The sequence below is a fragment of the Coregonus clupeaformis genome, chromosome 29 (assembly GCF_020615455.1).
Source record: "Coregonus clupeaformis isolate EN_2021a chromosome 29, ASM2061545v1, whole genome shotgun sequence".
In the NCBI taxonomy this organism is placed as follows: Eukaryota; Metazoa; Chordata; class Actinopteri; order Salmoniformes; family Salmonidae; genus Coregonus; species Coregonus clupeaformis.
Window position 1 is genome coordinate 38,449,771 of NC_059220.1, and position 20,596 is coordinate 38,470,366.

At 45.2% G+C, this 20,596-nt stretch overlaps 1 protein-coding gene and 1 pseudogene across 1 annotated transcript in view; one reads left to right on the top strand and one right to left on the bottom strand.

Moving 5' to 3' along the window:
* The first annotated feature begins 21 nt into the window (after nucleotides 1–21).
* Nucleotides 22–1,592, top strand: LOC121572524 (annotated as a pseudogene).
* Nucleotides 1,593–7,275: 5,683 nt separating this feature from the next.
* The window catches only part of LOC121571721 (E3 SUMO-protein ligase RanBP2-like), a 51,665-nt gene continuing 38,344 nt past the window's right edge, over nucleotides 7,276–20,596 (bottom strand). The window contains 10 exon segments of the mRNA XM_045208972.1: nucleotides 7,276–8,344; nucleotides 8,516–8,689; nucleotides 8,827–9,002; nucleotides 14,493–14,766; nucleotides 16,390–16,535; nucleotides 16,687–16,797; nucleotides 16,937–17,612; nucleotides 17,731–17,936; nucleotides 18,051–18,137; nucleotides 18,978–19,139. Coding sequence (XP_045064907.1) covers nucleotides 8,039–8,344; nucleotides 8,516–8,689; nucleotides 8,827–9,002; nucleotides 14,493–14,766; nucleotides 16,390–16,535; nucleotides 16,687–16,797; nucleotides 16,937–17,612; nucleotides 17,731–17,936; nucleotides 18,051–18,137; nucleotides 18,978–19,139 — 2,318 coding nt within the window. The 3' untranslated portion in view covers nucleotides 7,276–8,038.

Genomic DNA, 20,596 nt, shown 5'->3' on the forward strand with positions numbered 1-20,596 from the left:
ATCAGTTTCGTTTTTCTGGAAATGCTTGTTGAGTGGGAACGTTTCCTGATTCTGTGGGTGTTGTTTGTACTGTACTCTGTCTGTAGGGGGTGTGGTGTTGGACAAAGGGGGTGTGGTGTTGGACAGAGGCCAGGCTAGGATTGTTGAAACAGGACTCTGTCTCTTTTAGGAAACGTAAGTCATTAAAAAGCTCTACTATGAGGTTGATGCCACAGCCTTAGTGGGCACACCCCTGGTGGATATCGAGACAGAGCCCGGTCCGGAGGTGGCCCATGAGGAGGATGTTGTGGAGACCCCGGCGATGTCAAACGATGAGCACACACACCAGGAAATCAAGGGACACAAGACCCAGGCCACACCTGCAGTCCGTCGTTTAGCCATGGAGAACAATATCAAGCTGAGGGAAGTGGTCGGAACTGGGAGAGATGGACGGATCCTCAAAGAGGACATCCTCAACTTCCTGGCCAAACAGACAAGGGCCATCTTACCCCCAACCCCATTCCATGAGATCCAGCCACCCCCTCCCGCAGCATCCGCCTCCTCCTCGGCCTCCATGCCCAAGGCGAAGCCCCCACCAAGTGTCCCGCTCCCTGTCATCTCCAGGCCTGTATTCACGGGCAAGGACAGCACTGAGCCCCTGAAAGGTTTCCACAAGGCGATGGTGAAGACCATGACTGCAGCTTTGAAGATCCCCCACTTTGGTTATAAAGATTAAGTGGATTTGACGAGGCTGGTGCAGCTGCGCAAGGAGCTGAAGGACCTGTCAGAGGCTCGCGGGGTCAAGCTCAGCTACATGCCCTTCTTCATCAAGGCTGCTTCTCTGGGCCTTCTCCATTTCCCCATCCTCAACGCCTCAGTGGACGAGGCTGTTCAGAACATCATCTACAAGGCATCCCACAATATTGGCCTGGCCATGGACATGAGCCAGGGCCTGCTGGTGCCCAATGTGAAGAATGTGCAGTTGCTGAGTGTGTTTGAGATCGCAGTGGAGCTCAACCGCATGCAGACCCTGGGCGCCACGGGCCAGCTGGGCACGGCCGACCTCCAACATCGGCTCGATTGGAGGCACTTATGCAAAGCCAGTGATTCTGCCTCCTGAGGTGGCGATTGGCGCTCTAGGAAAGATCCAGGTCCTGCCAAGGTTTAACTCGAGGGACGAGGTGGTGAAAGCTTACATCATGAACGTCAGCTGGTCGGCAGACCACCGGATCATTGACGGGGCCACCATGGCGCAGTTTTCCAACCTGTGGAGGGACTACCTGGAGAACCCGGCCTCCATGGTCCTGGATCTAAAATGAGCCTGCAGTACCCTGGCCTGCGTCCTCTGGATGCAAGCCCAGCCACCATGATTATGTTTAGTTGGTCTACTGTACTCTGACACTCTGGGTAGTCACTTTGACTGGGTGTTACTGTTCCCCATACTGCTCCTGCCCACTTGGCCTTCCAAACCTTTCTTCCTCAGAACATGGATGGCTGCACACGCCATGGTCACCACAAGTTACCTACTATGAAAAATGTATGCACTCACTAACTGTAAGTCGCTCTGGATAAGAGCGTCTGCTAAATGACTAAAATGTAAATGTAAGTGAAGGAAAGTCCAAACTGATCAAATGTATCCACACTTGAACTAACAGATTAAATAAACAAAACGTGCCTTTTTCATACCTGTATTTGCAGATAGAAAAAAGTTTGTCTATCATAGATTCTGGAATGTTCATTAATGTTGCCGCTTCTAACTCAAGCACGAGAGCAAATTAGTGATGGGTCCCTCGCTAACGAACGGCTCTTTTTGACCTAATCTTTTAAGTGAACGTCGGGAACCGAATCGCAGCCGTTCATTATGGCTCCCTGATTTGCAACTGCTACTACTGCTTTTTGAGCTCAGAGTAACGTTTTTCTGCAGATAAGTTACAAAATAATTATCTAAAGCGGGTGAATCCTCACTGCAGAAACAACAAATAGTGGGGAGAGCAGGTCAGTATGGTCCACGCAATTTTTTCAATGCGTAAAAAAATAAATAAAACAGAATGCAGGCGATCTAATAGTTTGGACAGGTGAAAAAATATTTGAAAACGGATTTCACTATCTAACATAATGGTAGCCTACCTTTTGCGCTATATATTGGAGATTTGCTAATTTGTTTATCGTTCTAGGTAGATCTTTAAGCATTTTAAACGAAGATCCGAAGAGCCATTACAGAGCCGGCTCACCGAAAAGACTCGGAATGCCCATTACCATGTTTCCATCAAAAGTTTTTATGCGAGTCATACCATATTTAAAAAAAATCTCGACAGCTTTGATAGAAACAGGAAGTTTCGGTACAATTTTATAAATACAGATAATTTGTTCGTTCGACATGGTGGGATCTTTTTGTGTCAGTAAAATGAATTATGCGAGAAATGGCGGGTGAAACACCTTTATGCACAAATATTGATATAATAATCATCATAATGAAGTAAACTTGGAGTCACGCAATGATATGGTGTGAGGTCTTCCTACTATGACACAGGAAACCATACAGTTTATTAGGCTACAGATGAAATAAGTTATGATGAACTTCAAAGGGCAGTGAAAATGCACAGTGATTTCAATGCTCCTTTCCAATAAATATCGAGGGTCTTATTCTGGCAACATGATGATCGATGCTTGAGTGCCATTTGACAAATATTCTCGCTCTTATCCATAATAATCTCATAGACTAGCCTACCCGCACTGTTTCTGCGAGCTGTTGGCTAGACTGTTTCTGCGAGCTGTTGGCTAGACTGTTTCTGCAAGCTGTTGGCTAGACTGTTTCTGCGAGATGTTGGCTAGACTGTTTCTGCCAGCTGTTGGCTAGACTGTTTCTGCGAGCTGTTGGCTAGACTGTTTCTGCGAGCTGTTGGCTAGACTGTTTCTGCGAGCTGTTGGCTAGACTGTTTCTGCGAGCTGTTGGCTAGACTGTTTCTGCGAGCTGTTGGCTAGACTGTTTCTGCCAGCTGTTGGCTAGACTGTTTCTGCCAGCTGTTGGCTAGACTGTTTCTGCAAGCTGTTGGCTAGACTGTTTCTGCCAGCTGTTGGCTAGACTGTTTCTGCGAGCTGTTGGCTAGACTGTATCTGCCAGCTGTTGGCTAGAGTGTTTCTGCCAGCTGTTGGCTAGACTGTTTCTGCCAGCTGTTGGCTAGACTGTTTCTGCCAGCTGTTGGCTAGACTGTTTCTGCAAGCTGTTGGCTAGAGTTTTTCTGCCAGCTGTTGGCTAGACTGTTTCTGCGAGCTGTTGGCTAGACTGTTTCTGCCAGCTGTTGGCTAGAGTGTTTCTGCCAGCTGTTGGCTAGACTGTTTCTGCCAGCTGTTGGCTAGACTGTTTATGCCAGCTGTTGGCTAGACTGTTTCTGCCAGCTGTTGGCTAGACTGTTTCTGCCAGCTGTTGGCTAGACTGTTTCTGCGAGCTGTTGGCTAGACTGTTTCTGCGAGCTGTTGGCTAGACTGTTTCTGCGAGCTGTTGGCTAGACTGTTTCTGCGAGCTGTTGGCTAGACTGTTTCTGCAAGCTGTTGGCTAGACTGTTTCTGCCAGCTGTTGGCTAGACTGTTTCTGTGAGCTGTTGGCTAGACTGTTTCTGCCAGCTGTTGGCTAGACTGTTTCTGCCAGCTGTTGGCTAGACTGTTTCTGCCAGCTGTTGGCTAGACTGTTTCTGCGAGCTGTTGGCTAGACTGTTTCTGCCAGCTGTTGGCTAGAGTGTTTCTGCCAGCTGTTGGCTAGACTGTTTCTGCGAGCTGTTGGCTAGACTGTTTCTGCCAGCTGTTGGCTAGAGTGTTTCTGCCAGCTGTTGGCTAGACTGTTTCTGCCAGCTGTTGGCTAGACTGTTTCTGCCAGCTGTTGGCTAGACTGTTTCTGCCAGCTGTTGGCTAGACTGTTTCTGCTAGCTGTTGGCTAGACTGTTTCTGCCAGCTGTTGGCTAGACTGTTTCTGCGAGCTGTTGGCTAGACTGTTTCTGCCAGCTGTTGGCTAGAGTGTTTCTGCCAGCTGTTGGCTAGACTGTATCTGTGAGCTGTTGGCTAGAGTGTTTCTGCCAGCTGTTGGCTAGACTGTATCTGTGAGCTGTTGGCTAGAGTGTTTCTGCCAGCTGTTGGCTAGACTGTATCTGTGAGCTGTTGGCTAGAGTGTTTCTGCCAGCTGTTGGCTAGAGTGTTTCTGCCAGCTGTTGGCTAGAGCGCACGTGCCTAAACCAGAGTAGGCACATTTGCTATTTAACACAAACGTTTTTGTGACCAAATTATTGGTAGAGTTGAAAATGCGATGGAAACACATTGAAGTTTAGATTTTTAATAGGTACATGAAAACTTAGGCGACGTGTACATTTTGGGTCCACAACGTCATCACGCACCTATTTTTATCGGCAACAAGTCGTTTGGTGGAAACACCACTGGTGGGGAAATGTGCATATTTTCTTTATGCGTAGGGCTATCTCAGAATATTCATATGGAATCTGTCACCAATTGGATGGAAACCTAGCTACTAGAGCAAATAAATGTGAGAATGCTGTTCATTGACTACAGCTCAGCGTTCAACACCATAGTGCCCACAAAGTTAATCACTAAACTATGGACCCTGGGACTAAACACCTCCTCCTGCAACTGGATCCTGTACTTCCTGACGGGCCACCCCCAGGTGGTAAGGGTAGGCAACAACACATCTGCCACGCTGATCCTCAACACAGGGGCCCCTCAGGGGTGCATGCTTAGTCCCCTCCTGTACTGCCTCCAAGCACGACTCAAACACCATCATTACATTTGCTGACGACACAATGGTGGTAGGCCTGATCACCAACAATGATGAGACAGCCTATAGGGAGGAGGTCAGAGACAACAACCTCTCCCTCAACGTGAGCAAGACAAAGGAGCTGATCGTGGACTACAGGAAAAGGAGGGCCGAACACGCCCCTATTCTCATCAACGGGGCTGTAGTGGAGCGGGTCGAGAGCTTCAAGTTCCTTAGTGTCCACATCACCAACAAACTATCATGGTCCAAACACACCAAGACAGTCGTGAAGAGAGTTCGACAACACTTATTCCCCCTCAGGAAACTGAAAAGATTTGGCATGGGTCTCAAGATCCTCAAAAAGTTTACAGCTGCACCATCGAGAGCATCCTGACCGGTTGCATCATCGCCTGGTATGGCAACTGCTCGGCATCCGACTGTAAGACACCACAGAGGGAAGTGAGTACTGGGGCCAAGCTTCCTGCCACCCAGGACCTCTATACTAGGCAGTGTCAGAGGAAGGCCCAAAAAATTGTCAAGGACTCCAGCCACCCAAGTCATAGACTGTTCTCTCTGATACCGCACCGCAAGTGGTACTGGAGTGCCAAGTCTAGGTCCAAAAGGCTCCTTAACAGCTTCTACCCCCAAGCCATAAGACTGCTGAACAATTCATCAAATGGCTACCCTGACTATTTGCACTGCTGCTACCTGCTGTTTATTATCTGTGCATAGTCACTTTACCCCTGCCTACATGTACATGTACATATGACCTCCATTACCTCGACTAACCTGTACCCCCGCACATTGACTCGGTACCGGTACCCCCTGTATATAGCCTCATTGTTATTTTATTGTTACTTGAATTATCTCCTCTCTAGTGACTTGCGCCATTAGATTGATGTGGGCAGCGCAACTCCAGGTGAGCTGATTAGGTTAGCCTACAATCACTCCCCACTGAATTCTATTACAGATACGTTGTATTACCTTAAATAATCACATGGAATCTCGAACAGAATATGAAATGCATAAAATACAGTAATATAACTATTTCAACTGTTTGGACCAGAGGGGTGTACCACAAAGAAGGATCAATAAGTTGCTTTGCTTTCTTAATGAACCAGAAAAGCAATAGTTATGGTTGTTTATAAAAGTTAGCTTGCTAACTGATTGATCCTGCTTTGTAGTATGCCCCACAGACAGTCATTTTTTTTGGATGCATTCTGTCGATAACTAGGCCTATCTGTATTATTCATTAATGAAAAGCCTGAAACCAATACCTCTGTAGTTTTTGTACACTTACCTAAAACAAATCCAATATACACTATATATACAAATTAGTAGATTTGGCTATTTCAGACACACCCATTGCTGACAGTGGTATAAAATTGAGCACACCGCCAAGCAATCTCCATAGACAAACATTGGCAGTAGAATGGCCTTACTGACGAGCTCAGTAACTTTCAACATGGCAGCGTCATAGGATGCCACCTTTCCAACAAGTCAGTTAGTCAAATTTCTGCCCTGGTCAACTGTAAGTGCTGTTATTGTGAAGTGGAAAAGTCTAGGACCAGCAACGGCTCAGCCACGAAGTGGTAGGCCACACAAGCTCACAGAACGGGACCACTGAGTGCTGAAGCGCGTAAAAACCGCCTGTCCTGGGTTTTAATACTCACTACCGCATTCCAAACTGCCTCTGGAAGCAACGTCAGCACAATAACTGTTAGTTGGGAGCTTCCTGAAATGGGTTTCCATGGCCAGGCAGCCGCACACAAGCCTAAGATCACCATGCGCAATGCCAAGCGTCGGCTGGAGTGGGGCAAAGCTCGCCGCCATTGGACTCTGGAGTAGTGGAAACGCGTTCTCTGGAGTGATGAATCACGCTTCACATTCTGGCAGTCAGACAGATAAATCTGGGTTTGGTGGATGCCAGGAAAACGCTACCTGCCCCAATGCATAGTGCCAACTGTAAAGTTTGGTGGAGGAGGAATAATGGTCTGGGGCTGTTTGTCATGATTCGGGTTACGCCCCGTAGTTTCAGTGAAGGGAAATGTTTAACACTACAGCATACAATAACATTCTAGACAATTCTGTACTTCCAACTTTGTGACAACAGTTTGGGGAAGGCCCTTTCCTGTTTCAGCATGATAATGCCACCGTGCACAAAGCGAGGTCCATACAGAAATGGTTTGTCGAGATCGGTGTGGAAGAAATTGACTGGCCTGCACAGAGCCCTGACCTCAACCCCATCGAAAACCTTTGGGATGAATTGGAACACCGACTGCGAGCTAGGGCTAATCGCCCAACATCAGTGCCCGACCTCACTAATGCTCATGGCTGAATGAAAGCAAGTCCCTGCAGCAATGTTCCAACATCTAGTGGAAAGCCTTCCCAGAAGAGTGGAGGCTATTATAGCAGCAAGGGGAGGATCAACTCCATATTACTGCCCATGATTTTAGAATGAGATGTTCGACAAGCAGGTGTCCACATACTTTTGGTCATGTAGTGTATGTTTGAGATCGTAAAGGGCATCCTCACAGTAATCAGTATAAAGCAACTTTATTTCTAAAGCCATTCTCCAGCATCATTTATTTATTTGACAATAAGAATCATTTCAACCCCAAGTGATATTTGTCAACAGAATAGCATAGATTCTTCCACAACCATAAAATGTCATCCCTCTCCCAAAGTGTCATACAGAAGGTTATAGTTCTTCATATTCCTACCTTTAGAGTTTAAGATGGACAAGTGTAGTCTCCATAATTTGCACATTATGAAATCAATGTATACACAAAAACACACCTAAAAGTATACACAGGCAGCAGGAGAGGAATGCAGTTCAAAATGAACACAGGTTGGTTTTTAAACAAGGTTTCTTGTTCATCTCAATTAAGGCTTAATTATACAGAACAATCAAGTTAGGGAGCTTATGAAGGAACCAGCGCTTTCATGTACATTATACACAAAAATAAAGTCTGTGGATTCACACAGTCACGTGCTACCCTCAGCGTGGGGCAACATTTATCAAAAGGAGACGGTCTCTATCTCAAATTACACCCTATTCCCCTCATTGTGTACTACCAGAGACCTTAGTGCACTCCACATGGGCTCTGGTTAAAATAATAGTACACTACATGGGGTATAGGGTCTCATTTGAGATGTTCCTACTATAGTTGTCAACTCCACAGTTTGAAAGCCTATCACTGTCCAGTCCATGACCAGAGCGAAGGCCGATAGCCGTCCAGTCAGTGACCAGATCTCAGCCCTACAGTTGAATTGTCCACAGTCAGTGAACAGAGCGAAGCTCTACAGTTGTCCACATTCGGTGATGACAATCTTCTTGCTGGGTTTGCCAGTCTTGGTCCCCAGCTGTCCCATGCTGCGAACCACGTCCATGCCCTCTCTGACAAAACCAAAGGCCACGTGTTTGAAGTCCAAGTGCTCAGCCTTCTTCAAGGTGATGAAGAACTGGGAGTTGTTGGTGTCTCGGCCATGGTTGGCCATGGACAGCAGCCCCGGGCCCGTGTGGCGCACGTCAAAATTCTCATCCTCAAACTTGTCCCCGTAGATGGATTTCCCTCCCGTCCCATCCTGGTTGGTGATGTCTCCACCCTGAGGAAAGAGGACAATACAGATGTTTGAAAAGGCAGAGACAGGACCAAGCAGAGTTATACATTCTTGCAGTGGTTTACAAACAGTTTTGTTTTCCAAGAGGCACCAACTCTGACCTATTATTTGGGAAACATGGTATTGAAGGTTATGAAAGCACTCCCCCCTTCTCACCTGACACATGAAGTCTGGTACGACCCTGTGGAAGACAGAGTTGCGCAGCCCGAAGCCTTTCTGTCCTGTACACAGTGCTCTGAAGTTTTCAGCTGTCTTGGGGACGATGTGAGAGAACAGTTCTATGGTGACCATTCCCAGGGGCTCGTCGTCAGTGGAAATAGAGAGGTACACCTGGGGGCAGAGTTTCATATAGATTATTTTACAGGCATTCTTCAGTAGAACTTCCCCAAAAATATTTTAGGTGGAGGGGACAAAAGTGGTAGGCTAGGCGCCCCACCTATACAATAGCAGACAGAGGAAACACTGACCTGGGGATTGGCATCTCTGGAATGTTCCTGGACCCTGGACATCTGGGGGGAGGAGAGGGCCGAGGCCTCTGATTGGCTCATACGACTCTGACACTCACAGAAGGTCTTCCTGAAACACTCGGCCAGCTCTGCCGTCTTAAACTTGGCTGCCAACTGTTCCACCTTACCCTCACCCTCTGGAGAGAGAACACAGGATCAAAACATTTATCAATTCATAAATTATATAAGAATGTATATATTTACATAGCTCTGTGTGTGTGTTGCGGAGCTACAGTTGAAGTCGGAAGTTTACATACACTTAGGTTGGAGTCATTAAAACTCGTTTTTCAACCACTCCACAAATTTCTTGTTAACAAACTATAGTTTTGGCAAGTCGGTTAGGACATCTACTTTGTGCACGACAAGTAATTTTTCCAACAATTTTTTACAGACAGATTATTTCACTTAGAATTCACTGTATCACAATTCCAGTGGGTCAGAAGTTTACATACACTAAGTTGACTGTGCCTTTAAACAGCTTGGAAAATTCCAGAAAACGATGTCATGGTTTTAGAAGCTTCTGATAGGCTAATTGACATCATTTGAGTCAATTGGAGGTGTACCTGTGGATGTATTTCAAGGCCTACCTTCAAACTCAGTGCCTATTTGCTTGACATCATGGGAAAATCAAAAGAAATCAGACAAGACCTCAGAAAAAACATTGTAGACCTCCACAAGTCTGGATCATCCTTGGGAGCAATTTCCAAATGCCTGAAGGTACCATGTTCATCTGTACAAACAATAGTACGCAAGTATAAACACAATGGGACCACGCAGCCGTCATACCGCTCAGGAAGGAGACGCGTTCTGTCTCCTAGAGATGAACGTACTTTGGTGCGAAAAGTGCAAATCAATCCCAGAACAACAGCAAAGGACCTTGTGAAGATGCTGGAGGAAACAGGTACAAAAGTATCTATATCCACAGTAAAACGAGTCCTATATCCACATAATCTTTGTAATCCAAGATGGCGTAGGAGTGCGGTCGTGTTTTTTTCTGTGTCCTTGTGTAAATAGCCAGTTGTTTTGCTTTTTTGTATATATTTCTCAATTTTACTTTTCATTCTTTAACTAAATATACTTTCCTGCAACCCGCCTCACCCAACGTGGAAAGGATTCTATTATTTCTTTATAACTTTTATCAAGAACCTTAAGCTGAAACTGGTCTAGCTGCAACCGAATGGCTACTTGCTATTAGCCACCGTTAGCGTCTTCACCATTGTCCGTGGCCTGCACTACCCACCAGCCAGCTCTAGCTCTAGCCTGGACAATATCGGATTTTCTGCCGGAATCACTGGACCCTAGCACCGGATCTCCGTAACCAGCTAGCTGCAACCAAAATGGCTGTTGTCGTTGGCTAATTACCATTGCCCCTTAGCAAGCACCAGTTAGCCTTGAGCTAGCCTCGAGCCAGGCCCATCTCCCGGCTATCTACCTCTCTGTCAACCGGACGGGACCTCCTAGTGTTGACACGGAGCCCTGACGATCCAACACGACTGGTTTGCCGACGAAATCGTCTGATGTGGTTTCAACAAACTTCCCGTTACGACGTCGACCACGAAGATCCATCTGCTAGCCCCGGCCTGCTAGCACACGCAAGCCGGGCCTCTTGCTCGCCAGTGCTGTAGCAGCACCCGAACTACCTCCGAACTCTTCTATTGCTGTTCACCGGACCTTATGATCACTCAGCTATACAGCTGATGCCTGCTGGACTGTTCCTTTATACGGTACCGCATCCTGTTTATGTTTAGCCTCAGCCCAAACTTTGTCGCCATTACCAGCTGTTGTCTTAGCTCTCTCGAATAACACCTGTGATTGCTTTATGCCTCTCTCCCATGTCAATATGCCTTGCTTATTGCTGTTTCGGTTATTTCTTATTGTACTATTTCACTGTAGAGCCCCCAGCCCAGCTCAACCTGCCTTAGACAGCTCCTTTGTCCCACCCCCATACACGCGGAGATCGGCTCAATCAGTGCCTCCAGTGATGCTATCGCTTTCATCGTTACCCAACGCTTAGGTTTACCTCCACTGTACTCATATCCTTCCATATCCTTGTCTGTACATAATGCCCTGAATCTATAACGCCCGGAAATCTGCCCCTTTTTCTCTCTGTACCCAACACACTAGAAGACCAGTTCTTAAAACCTTTAGCTGTATCCTTATTCTACTCCTCCTCTGTTCCTCTGGTGATGTAGAGGTTAACCCAGGCCCTGTAGCCCCCAGTATCACTCCTACTCCCCAGGCGTTATCATTTGTTGACTTCTGTAACTGTAAAAGCCTTGGTTTCTTGCACGTTAACATCTGAAGCCTCCTCCCTAAGTTTGAGTTATTCACTGCGTTAGCACACTCCGCCAACCCTGATGTTCTAGCAGTGTCTGAATCCTGGCTAAGGAAGGCCACCAAAAATTCAGAAATGTCCATCCCCAACTACAACATTTTCCGTCTCGATAAAACTGCCAGAGTGTGGGGTTGCAATCTACTGTAGAGATAGAGCTCTGCAGGCTATCATACTATGCTGGTCTATGCCCAAACAGTTTGAGCTTCTACTTCTAAAAATCCACCTTTCCAGAAACAAGTCTCTCACGGTTGCCGCTTGCTACAGACCCCCTTCAGCCCCGAGCTGTGCCCTGGACACCATATATGAACTGATTGCCCCCCATCTATCCTCAGAGTTCGTACTGCTTGGTGACCTAAACTGGGATATGCTTAACACCCCGGCCAACCTACAATCTAAACTAATGCCCTCAATCTCACACAAATGATCAACAAACCTACCAGGTACAACCCAAAATCTGTAAACATGGGCACCCTCATATATATCATCCTGACAAATTTACCCACTAAATACACCTCTGCTGTCTTCAACCAGGATCTCAGCGATCACTGCCTTATTGCCTGCGTCCGTAATGGGTCCGCGGACAAACGACCACCCCTCATCACTGTCAAACGCTCCCTAAAACACTTTAGCAAGCAGGCCTTTCTAATTGACCTGGCCCGGGTATCCTGGATGGATATTGACCTCATTCCGTCAGTAGAGGATGCCTGGTTGTTCTTTAAAAGTGCTTTCCTCTCAATCTTAAATAAGCATGCCCCATTCAAAAAATTCTGAACTAAGAACAGATATAGCCCCTGGTTCTCCTCAGACTTGACTGCCCTTGACCAGCACAAAAACATCCTGTGGCGTACTGCATTAGCATCGAACAGCCCCCGCGATATGCAACTTTTCAGGGAAGTCAGGAACCAATATACACAATCAGTTAGGAAAGCAAAGGCTAGCTTTTTCAAACAGAAATGTGCATCCTGTAGCACTAACTCCAAAAAGTTTTGGGAAAATGTAAAGTCCATTGAGAATAAGAGCACCTCCTCCCAACTGCCCACTGCACTGAGGCTAGGAAACACTGTCACCACCGATAAATCTACAATAATCAAGAATTTAACAAGCATTTTGCTACGGCTGGCCATGCTTTCCACCTGGCTACCACCGCTGCAACTTGCTCTTGCTGCTGGTGACACTTGGATCCACCTATGTGGACGACACCATTTTGTATACATCTAGCCCTTCATTGGACACTGTGTTAACAAACCTCCAAACGAGCTAAACGCCATACAACATTCCTTCCGTAGCCTCCAACTGCTCTTAAACACTAGTAAAACTAAATGCATGCTCTTCAACCGAACGCTGCTTGCACTCGCCCACCCGACTAGAATCACTACTCTCGGTGGGTCTGACCTAGAGTTTTATATGGACAACTACAAATACCTAGGTGTCTGGTTAGACTGTAAACTCTCCTTCCAGATTCACATTAAGCATCTCCAATCAAAAGTTAGATCTAGAATCGGCTTCCTATTTCGCAACAAAGCCTCCTTCACTCATGCTGCCAAACATGCCCTCGTAAAACTGACTATCCTACCGATCCTTGACTTCGGCGATGTCATTTACAAAATAGCCTCCAACACTCTACTCAGCAAATTGGATGTAGTCTATCACAGTGCCATCCGTTGTGACCTGTACGCTCTTGTTGGCTGGCCCTCACTACATATTCGTCGCCAAACCCACTGGCTCCAGGTCATCTATAAATCACTGCTAGGCAAATCCCAGTCTTATCTTAGCTCACTGGTCACCATAGCAACACCCATCCGTAGTCTGCGCTCCAGCAGGTATATCTCACTGGTCATCCCCAAAGCCAACACCTCCTTTGGCCACCATTCCTTCCAGTTCTCTGCTGCCAATGACTGGAACGAACTGCAAAAATCTCTGAAGCTGGAGACTTCTCTCCCTCACTAACTTTAGGCGTCAGTTGTCAGAGCACCTTACCGATCACTGCACCTGTACACAGCCCATCTGTAATTAGCCCATCCAATTACATCATCCCCATATTGGTATTTATTTTGCTAATTTGCATCCCAGTATCTCTATTTAAACATCATCTTTTGCACATCTATCATTCCAGTGTTAATACGACATTAACTATTTTGCACTATGGCCTATTTATTGCCTTACCTCCATAATTTACTACATTCGCACACACTGTATATATATATTTTCTGTTGTATTTTTGACTTTGTTTTGTTTTACCCCATATGTAACTCTGTGTTGTTGTTTTTATCGCACTGCTTTGCTTTATCTTGGCCAGGTCGTAGTTGTAAATGAGAACTTGTTCTCAACTGGCTTACCTGGTTAAATAAAGGTGAAATAAAAATAAAATAAAAACCTGAAAGGCCGCTCAGCAAGGAAGAAGCCACTGCTCTTAAACCACCATAAAAAAGCCAGACTACGGTTTGCAACTGTACATGGGGACAAAGATCAAATGTCCTCTGGTCTGATGAAACAAAAATAGAACTGTTTGGCCATAATGACCATCGTTACGTTTGGAGGAAAAAGGGGGTGCCTTGCAAGCCGAAGAACACCATCCCAACCGTGAAGCACAGGGGTGGCAGCATCATGCTGTGGGGGTGCTTTGCTGCAGGAGGGACTGGTGCACTTTACAAAATAGATGGCATCATGAGGAAGGAAAATTATGTGGATATAATGAAGCAACATCTCAAGACATCAGTCAGGAAGTTAAAGCTTGGTCGCAAATGGTCTTCCAAATGGACAATGACCCCAAGCATACTTCCAAAGTTGTGGCAAAATGGCTTAAGGACAACAAAGTAAAGGTATTGGAGTGGCCATCACAAAGCCCTGACCTCAATCCTATAGAAGATTTGTGGGCAGAACTGAAAAAGCATGTGCGAGCAAGGAGGCCTACAAACCTGACTCAGTTACACCAGCTCTGTCAGGAGGAATGGGCCAAAATTCACCCAACTTATTGTGGGAAGCTTGTGGAAGGCTACCCGAAACATTTGACCTAAGTTAAACAATTTAAAAGCAATGCTACCAAATACTAATTGAGTGTATGTAAACTTCTGACCCACTGGGAATGTGATGAAAGAAATAAAAGCTGAAATAAATCATTCTCTCTACTATTATTCTGTCATTTCACATTCTTAAAATAAAGTGGTGATCCTAACTGACCTAAGACAGGAAATGTTTACTAGGATTAAATGTTCACAAATTGTGAAAAACTGAGTTTAAATGTATTTGGCTAAGGTGTATATAAACTTCCGACTTCAACTATGTATAGACCTACCTGAAAAGTCAGTAGCTGTCCAAACTAGGGCTTGGTCAGAGGTGTTCATGGGTTTGAGCTCCATGCTCTGACAGATGGTGTGATTGGCACAGACCTTCAGCACCTGCTCCCTCCTCATCAGCACGCGGTAGAACCTCTTATCGGGGTGGAAGAGGATCTTGATGTCTCCCACACCCCTTTCCTTCCACTGGCTCAGGTCTCTCTCCCAGCGGTACAGCTTGGTACGCTCCTTAAACAGGATCTCCTCATCCTCCTCCCCTGACTTAGTCTCCACCTGGACAACACAGTTACACACTGGTTACTGACCAGACAAAGGGCTTATTAATCAGGAGGGTGTAAGATTACAGAACTCATATAGAAATGTATTGAGTAGAACATGCAATATTCTCTGTCATATAGATTGCATGTGGAGTAATGCCAGCTCTAGACTAAGCCTCCACCTAGAACACATTTAGTCAGTTATAAAGATGACCTAGAGTCTCTGCTTGGCACTCAGCATTAAAGGAAAGGTTCACCCATTTTTTATGTTATATTGTTTTTGTGCATCTATGAGTGATGTTCTATCGATTCCCTGGGTCATTTCATGTTTTCATGTGTATCAGTTATTTTCGTTCAAGCAGGCATAAATCTGTCTGCTATGACGTAGCACTGTGATAAAGGCGCTCTTACTACACTGGTAGTTAATAAGAATACGACTTTTAGATTGCAAAAACGTCTATCATACATATCAGATTTCAATACTGGCCGATGTCACAACTCGGGAGGATGTCTTCTCTCGAATGAGCCATTGATCTTATTTTTGCGATATTCCTACCTCAATTATTTATTTAACGGAGGGTCTAGCACACTTTTTCCCTATTTGTCTGCCTCTTTAGTCCAGGGTGCATTGCATGGTGCCGTTGCCAGAGATATTATAGAAAGGAGATAGGAATCCATTGCATGAAGGAACGTATAACGCCCCACTCAGCAGACTGTCGATCAATTGCATTCACATTGTCATGCTGCGTCACATGGATGCTAAATTAATCGTCACGCAATCCCTTCAAAACGTGCCTATTTCTCGAAAGTACGCTATGTCAAAATTCCAAAGCGATACGATATTACAGATAGCAAGTTAATTATCTCACATGTCAGAAGAGATTTGTAATGTTGTACTTCTTGTTGACGAAATTCGTGCTAGCGCCCAATAAACTCACATTCACTCCTTGAAGGAGAGCACTCCTTGTCCCAGAATGAACCGCGCGACCCATAGACATAGCAATGCAATGTTTCCCATCTCCTCAACAGTATATCTTCCGATGCGAATGTTAGAACACTCTAACGCACATCGATCTGCAGGTTGAACACGGTGAGATTGTAGACTCCTAAATTGATAGTGCAGTTTGTTTAGGCGATTTAACAGCTAACTAGCTACTTTACATGCTGATATTATCTTTCGTATTATTGTGTGTAGTTACGTTTGCTAGCTAGCTAGCGATCCAACAAGCCAGCCCATAGAGAGCATTGCATTGTGGATTTTGTAGTCGACTTGAGATAACAGATTTCCACAACAATTTTCCATGTTGCTACCAACCTTATTATAACGCCAAAATGAAACATTTGTTCACAAATATTTTTCTCACATATTAGTGTTATTTAACACTGTAAATTAAAGCAATTAGTGGTTTTGGGTGGATTTTTCCATTAAGGAGATAGATTGTGGTAAGGCCCTACATTAGACTAGCGTCCTGTCCAGGCGATGTAGATGTACAACAAGCTCCTTCACGCTAAAGAAATAGGTGATAGGTTCCTGCTCCTATGAGCCGTTCTGGCTCGCACAAGCCAAGGCTACTTTATAACAATTAAATTCCCAGTAGGGTAAGTGGAGATAGATGAGTAGCAGTGCATTGATAAATACCTCTGGTAGAGAGACTATAGGTTCAAAGTCAATGTCCACATTATTAGCGTCCTCTTCATCACTCCCCTCCTCCCCTCCCTCAGCTTTGGGTGGGGCTGCAGCTCCAAACAACGTAGCCCCGGCGTTCGCCCACGAGAAGTCCGAATCTAACAATGAAACATTAAAAAAGTTAACTGAAATATTTGTTTTCACTGAAACATAGCTCAGTTGTCATGGTGACTAATATAAATCTTAAGAGCACACATAATATTGAATTTCCTTCAGTCAATCGTATACAGAAAACTTAGAAGTGCCAACCTTGTTTACCAAAGGCAAATTCCCCCCCGGTGTTCTGTGCCAGATCAGCGAAGGAGAACCCTTCCCCTCCCACAGCACTGAAGGCCAACGAGGCAATTGAGTTAGGAGCATCTGTAAAAGAGAAAGAAAAGTGTCAGAAGTGGGATTGTGTTGCTGAGAGGACATAGAAGGCATTGCCAAGAGTTGAGTGAGGGTGCTTCCAGGATCAGTGTAGAATTCAAAAGGCTTTGCAGTGATAAATATATCATACCTTGAGTAGTGGTTGTAGTAAATGTAGTAGTGGAGTCAGGCTCAGAGGTCTTCTTGGTAGACAGGTCTATAGGGCTGCTGCTGGTAGCTGCAGGAGTAGAGTCTGACTGATCTGGAGCCTGCTCCCCGCTGCTGGCTGCAGGGTTTAGGGTTTGACAAGAAACACAACTGCTTGCAGACTCCTCATTTCTAACAAGACACGTGTCACACTCCCACTGCCCTGGCTTTTTGCCAAACTGTGCACCTAATCCAAAACCAAATGAGGGGGTCACCAAAGCTGGGGCACTAGCAGCAGGTTTTTCTGAAGGGTTTGGAGTTTGAGCCTCCTCCCCGCTGCTGGAGACCGCCGTCTGAGACGATGTTGGAGTAGAGTCTGACTGATCTGGAGTCTGCCGCTCCTCTGTAGTGGACTGGACCTCTGCCTCCTGGATGGTAACCGACTGTTCTGTGGCCTGTTCCTGGCTACCTGGGGCTGAGACTTCAGACTCCTGGATGGTTACTGCCTGAACTGGGACCTGTTTTTCTGCTGTAGTGGACTGGACCTCTGCCTCAGACTGATCTGGAGCCTGTTCCTGGCTACTGGGGGACTGGTCTGGGACCTGTTGTTCTGGCACTGTATCGCCGGTGCTGGAGGACACAGCCTCAGATGAAACAGGGTCTGAACTTCTCTCAGCATCCTAAAACACAATAACAATTAACATTTGCTTGAGAGAACCATTTTTTTTTTCTTATAACCTAATGCCACATAAGTTGTTTACCTATGTGCAAACAAATGCATATATCATTTAATCTCACCAGGCCCTCCTGTGCTTTGCGGATCTCTGTCTCAAAGTCCTCTGGCTTGTCCTTCTCTGCCTCGCTGTCACTGCCTACACCACAGAAGAAGGTTGAAGGCAGCTGTAGCATCCTGGCTTTCTGCTCCTCCTCTGGAGTAGGCCTCTTCTCCCACACCACCTCAACCTCCGGGTCTTGACCCTCAACACCTGCCTCAGCCTGGCCTGCTGAGAGGAGAAGAGTGGAGAAGGTTATTGGAGAAGTAACCTTTGAGGAAAAATTTCACCCCAACCTATCCTATTCGTACCCATCTCTATATCTGATTTGGCCATGAAACTTACCAGAACCTGCACTTGCAGTCTTTCTCTTAGGAGGATCCTGGTACAGTTTTCCATTCAGGGCTTTAACTGCTGTCTCAAAGTCCTCATCTGCAATATTCACAACACAAACTAACATTAGCAACACTCAACTACAATTAGTAAACCGTTGCTCATGCAGATATAAAAGGTTTGAGAGAGAGTCTGAGGAAAACACTGACTAGGTACAGACTCAATGAGCACAGTCTGGCTATAGAGACCAGTCGTCACAGGCAAACCTGGCTGCCCAGAGAGGACAGGCTGTGCTCACTCTGCTCCAGGGGAGAGATAGAGACAGAGCTGCATTTCCTATTACAATGTGACACATACTCAGACCTAAGATAATCTTTCCTTCCCAAAATTATAATTGAGTACAAAGAATTTGAAAAGGCAAAATGTGCAGTTTTGGCAGCCAATTATGTGTCCTCCTGCCACAACCTGAAGGACAGCCAGTGAAAAGTGCAATGTAATGTCAGTAAGATTTCCCATTTAGTTTTGTTTTGCCTTTCATACCATGTCATGTGGCTTCTCAGTCATGTTGAGACTGATCTACTACTACTACTACAACTACAACTACAACTACTACTACTACTACTACTACTACTACAGCTACACTACAACTACAACTACACTACTACTACTACTACTACTACTACTACTACTACTACTACTACTACTACTACTACTACTACTACTACTACTACTACTACTACTACTACTACTACTACTACTTTAATGAATTATTGTTCTCATTAATATTGTTGTAGTTGCTGTTAATGGTAATCCCATTTCCACTCCTACTATTATTATTGCTGTTGGTCCCACCATTTTTGTTATGTATACTTTCACAATGTAAGTAATTTAACTTGCCATGTCAATAAAGTCTATTGAATTGAATTGAGTCTTTCTCACCATCTGACTGGTCGTCGCTGGTATATCCTGGTTCGTTCTGGTAGCAGAAGAAGGTGAGAGGCAGCAGGAGTTCCCTGGCCAGAAGAGCCTGCTCCGCTATCGGCTGCCTCACATAGACCACCTCCACCTCACTGTCATCGTCGGCCTCCGCCTGAGAAGGTGCTATAACACAAAAACACAAAGAGTGAGACAACTCACTCAGGAGGCCCCCTTCCTACAGAGCAGTGTACAGAACAGAGACATTGAGAGCAGGAACAGAGTAATACAATTATATTAATCTCCAAGGTGAATTTGAATAATACAATTGCAAATTACTATACAATAACAATTGGATCTACAGAAAATGTAATATGACTTGATGTAATTATGCTGCAAGGTAATTGTTTGGTACTAAAGGGCAGGCTAACATTTTATTTACTATCCTGAAAATTGTGCACCTCCTGCTAGAAAGTCACAAACCATTTCACTAAGCAGATAGTTGCATGTCTAGGGTTAGTTCCACATCGAAACATGCATCTAAAAAAATGTACGCCATGCATTTCACCACACCAAGCGAGCAGTCTCCTATATCTCTGAGAATGCTATTACTACTGAGTAAGTCAATCTCAAAGGCATTATAAACATTAGAACCATGGATCTACAGTGTACTGTACATGAGGCCAACCAGGGATTGCAGTTTGACCATTTCCTCCTGGTGCTTTAAAACCAATTCATAGTTTACTGTCCAGTGGTAGAACATGAATGCTTGTGACATACAGCACTATCTACCTCGGTTTGAACTCTGGCTCTTTCACTCAGACAGAAATCTCTGAAACGAACCGGACCAGAGTGGGCTTTGCCTTTCACACTGTTGCTACACATCCTGGACTAAAAATGTGTGTATGACATTGAGGAGTGTTTGTGACAGCACATTCCTGTCAGGAAGCATGGCTGAAATCTCCCTGTGTCTCCTTTCAATAGAGGGAGAAGAACTTTGAATGGCCATGAGGTCAACCATAGAGGATTGCAGTTTTACCATTTCTTCCTGGTGCTCTAAAACCAATTCATAGATTACCGTCCAGTGGTAGAACAAGTTTTGCTTGTAAAAACAGAACATGCTACCTGAGTTTGAACTCTGGCTCTTTCACTGGGACATAAATCTCTGGAACGAACCGGACCAGAGCGGGATTTGCTTTCACACTGTTTCTACACATCCTGGACTAAAAATGTGTGTGACAGCACATTCCTGTGAGGAAGCATGGCTGGAATCTGAGTGTCTCCTTTCAACAGAGGGAGAAGAACTCTGAATCGCCGTCAACACTACTTGCTGCTACCAGGAACGTAGTAATTTCACCCCTCCATTAGCAAAACAGCTATCCTAACTTTCATCCACAGTAAGCCTATATTTCACTAAAGTAAGAGTTACTGTTGAGTATCACACATGGACATGCAGCTCATTAGGTTGTTGTACTAAAGGTTTGTACAGTGCATTCGGAAAGTATTCAGACCACTTCCCTTTTCCAAATTTTGTTACGTTACAGCCTTATTCTAAAATGGATAAAAAAATTTAAAATAAATCCTCAATCTACACACAATACTCCATAACGACAAAGCGAAAACAGGTTTAGATTGTTTTGCAA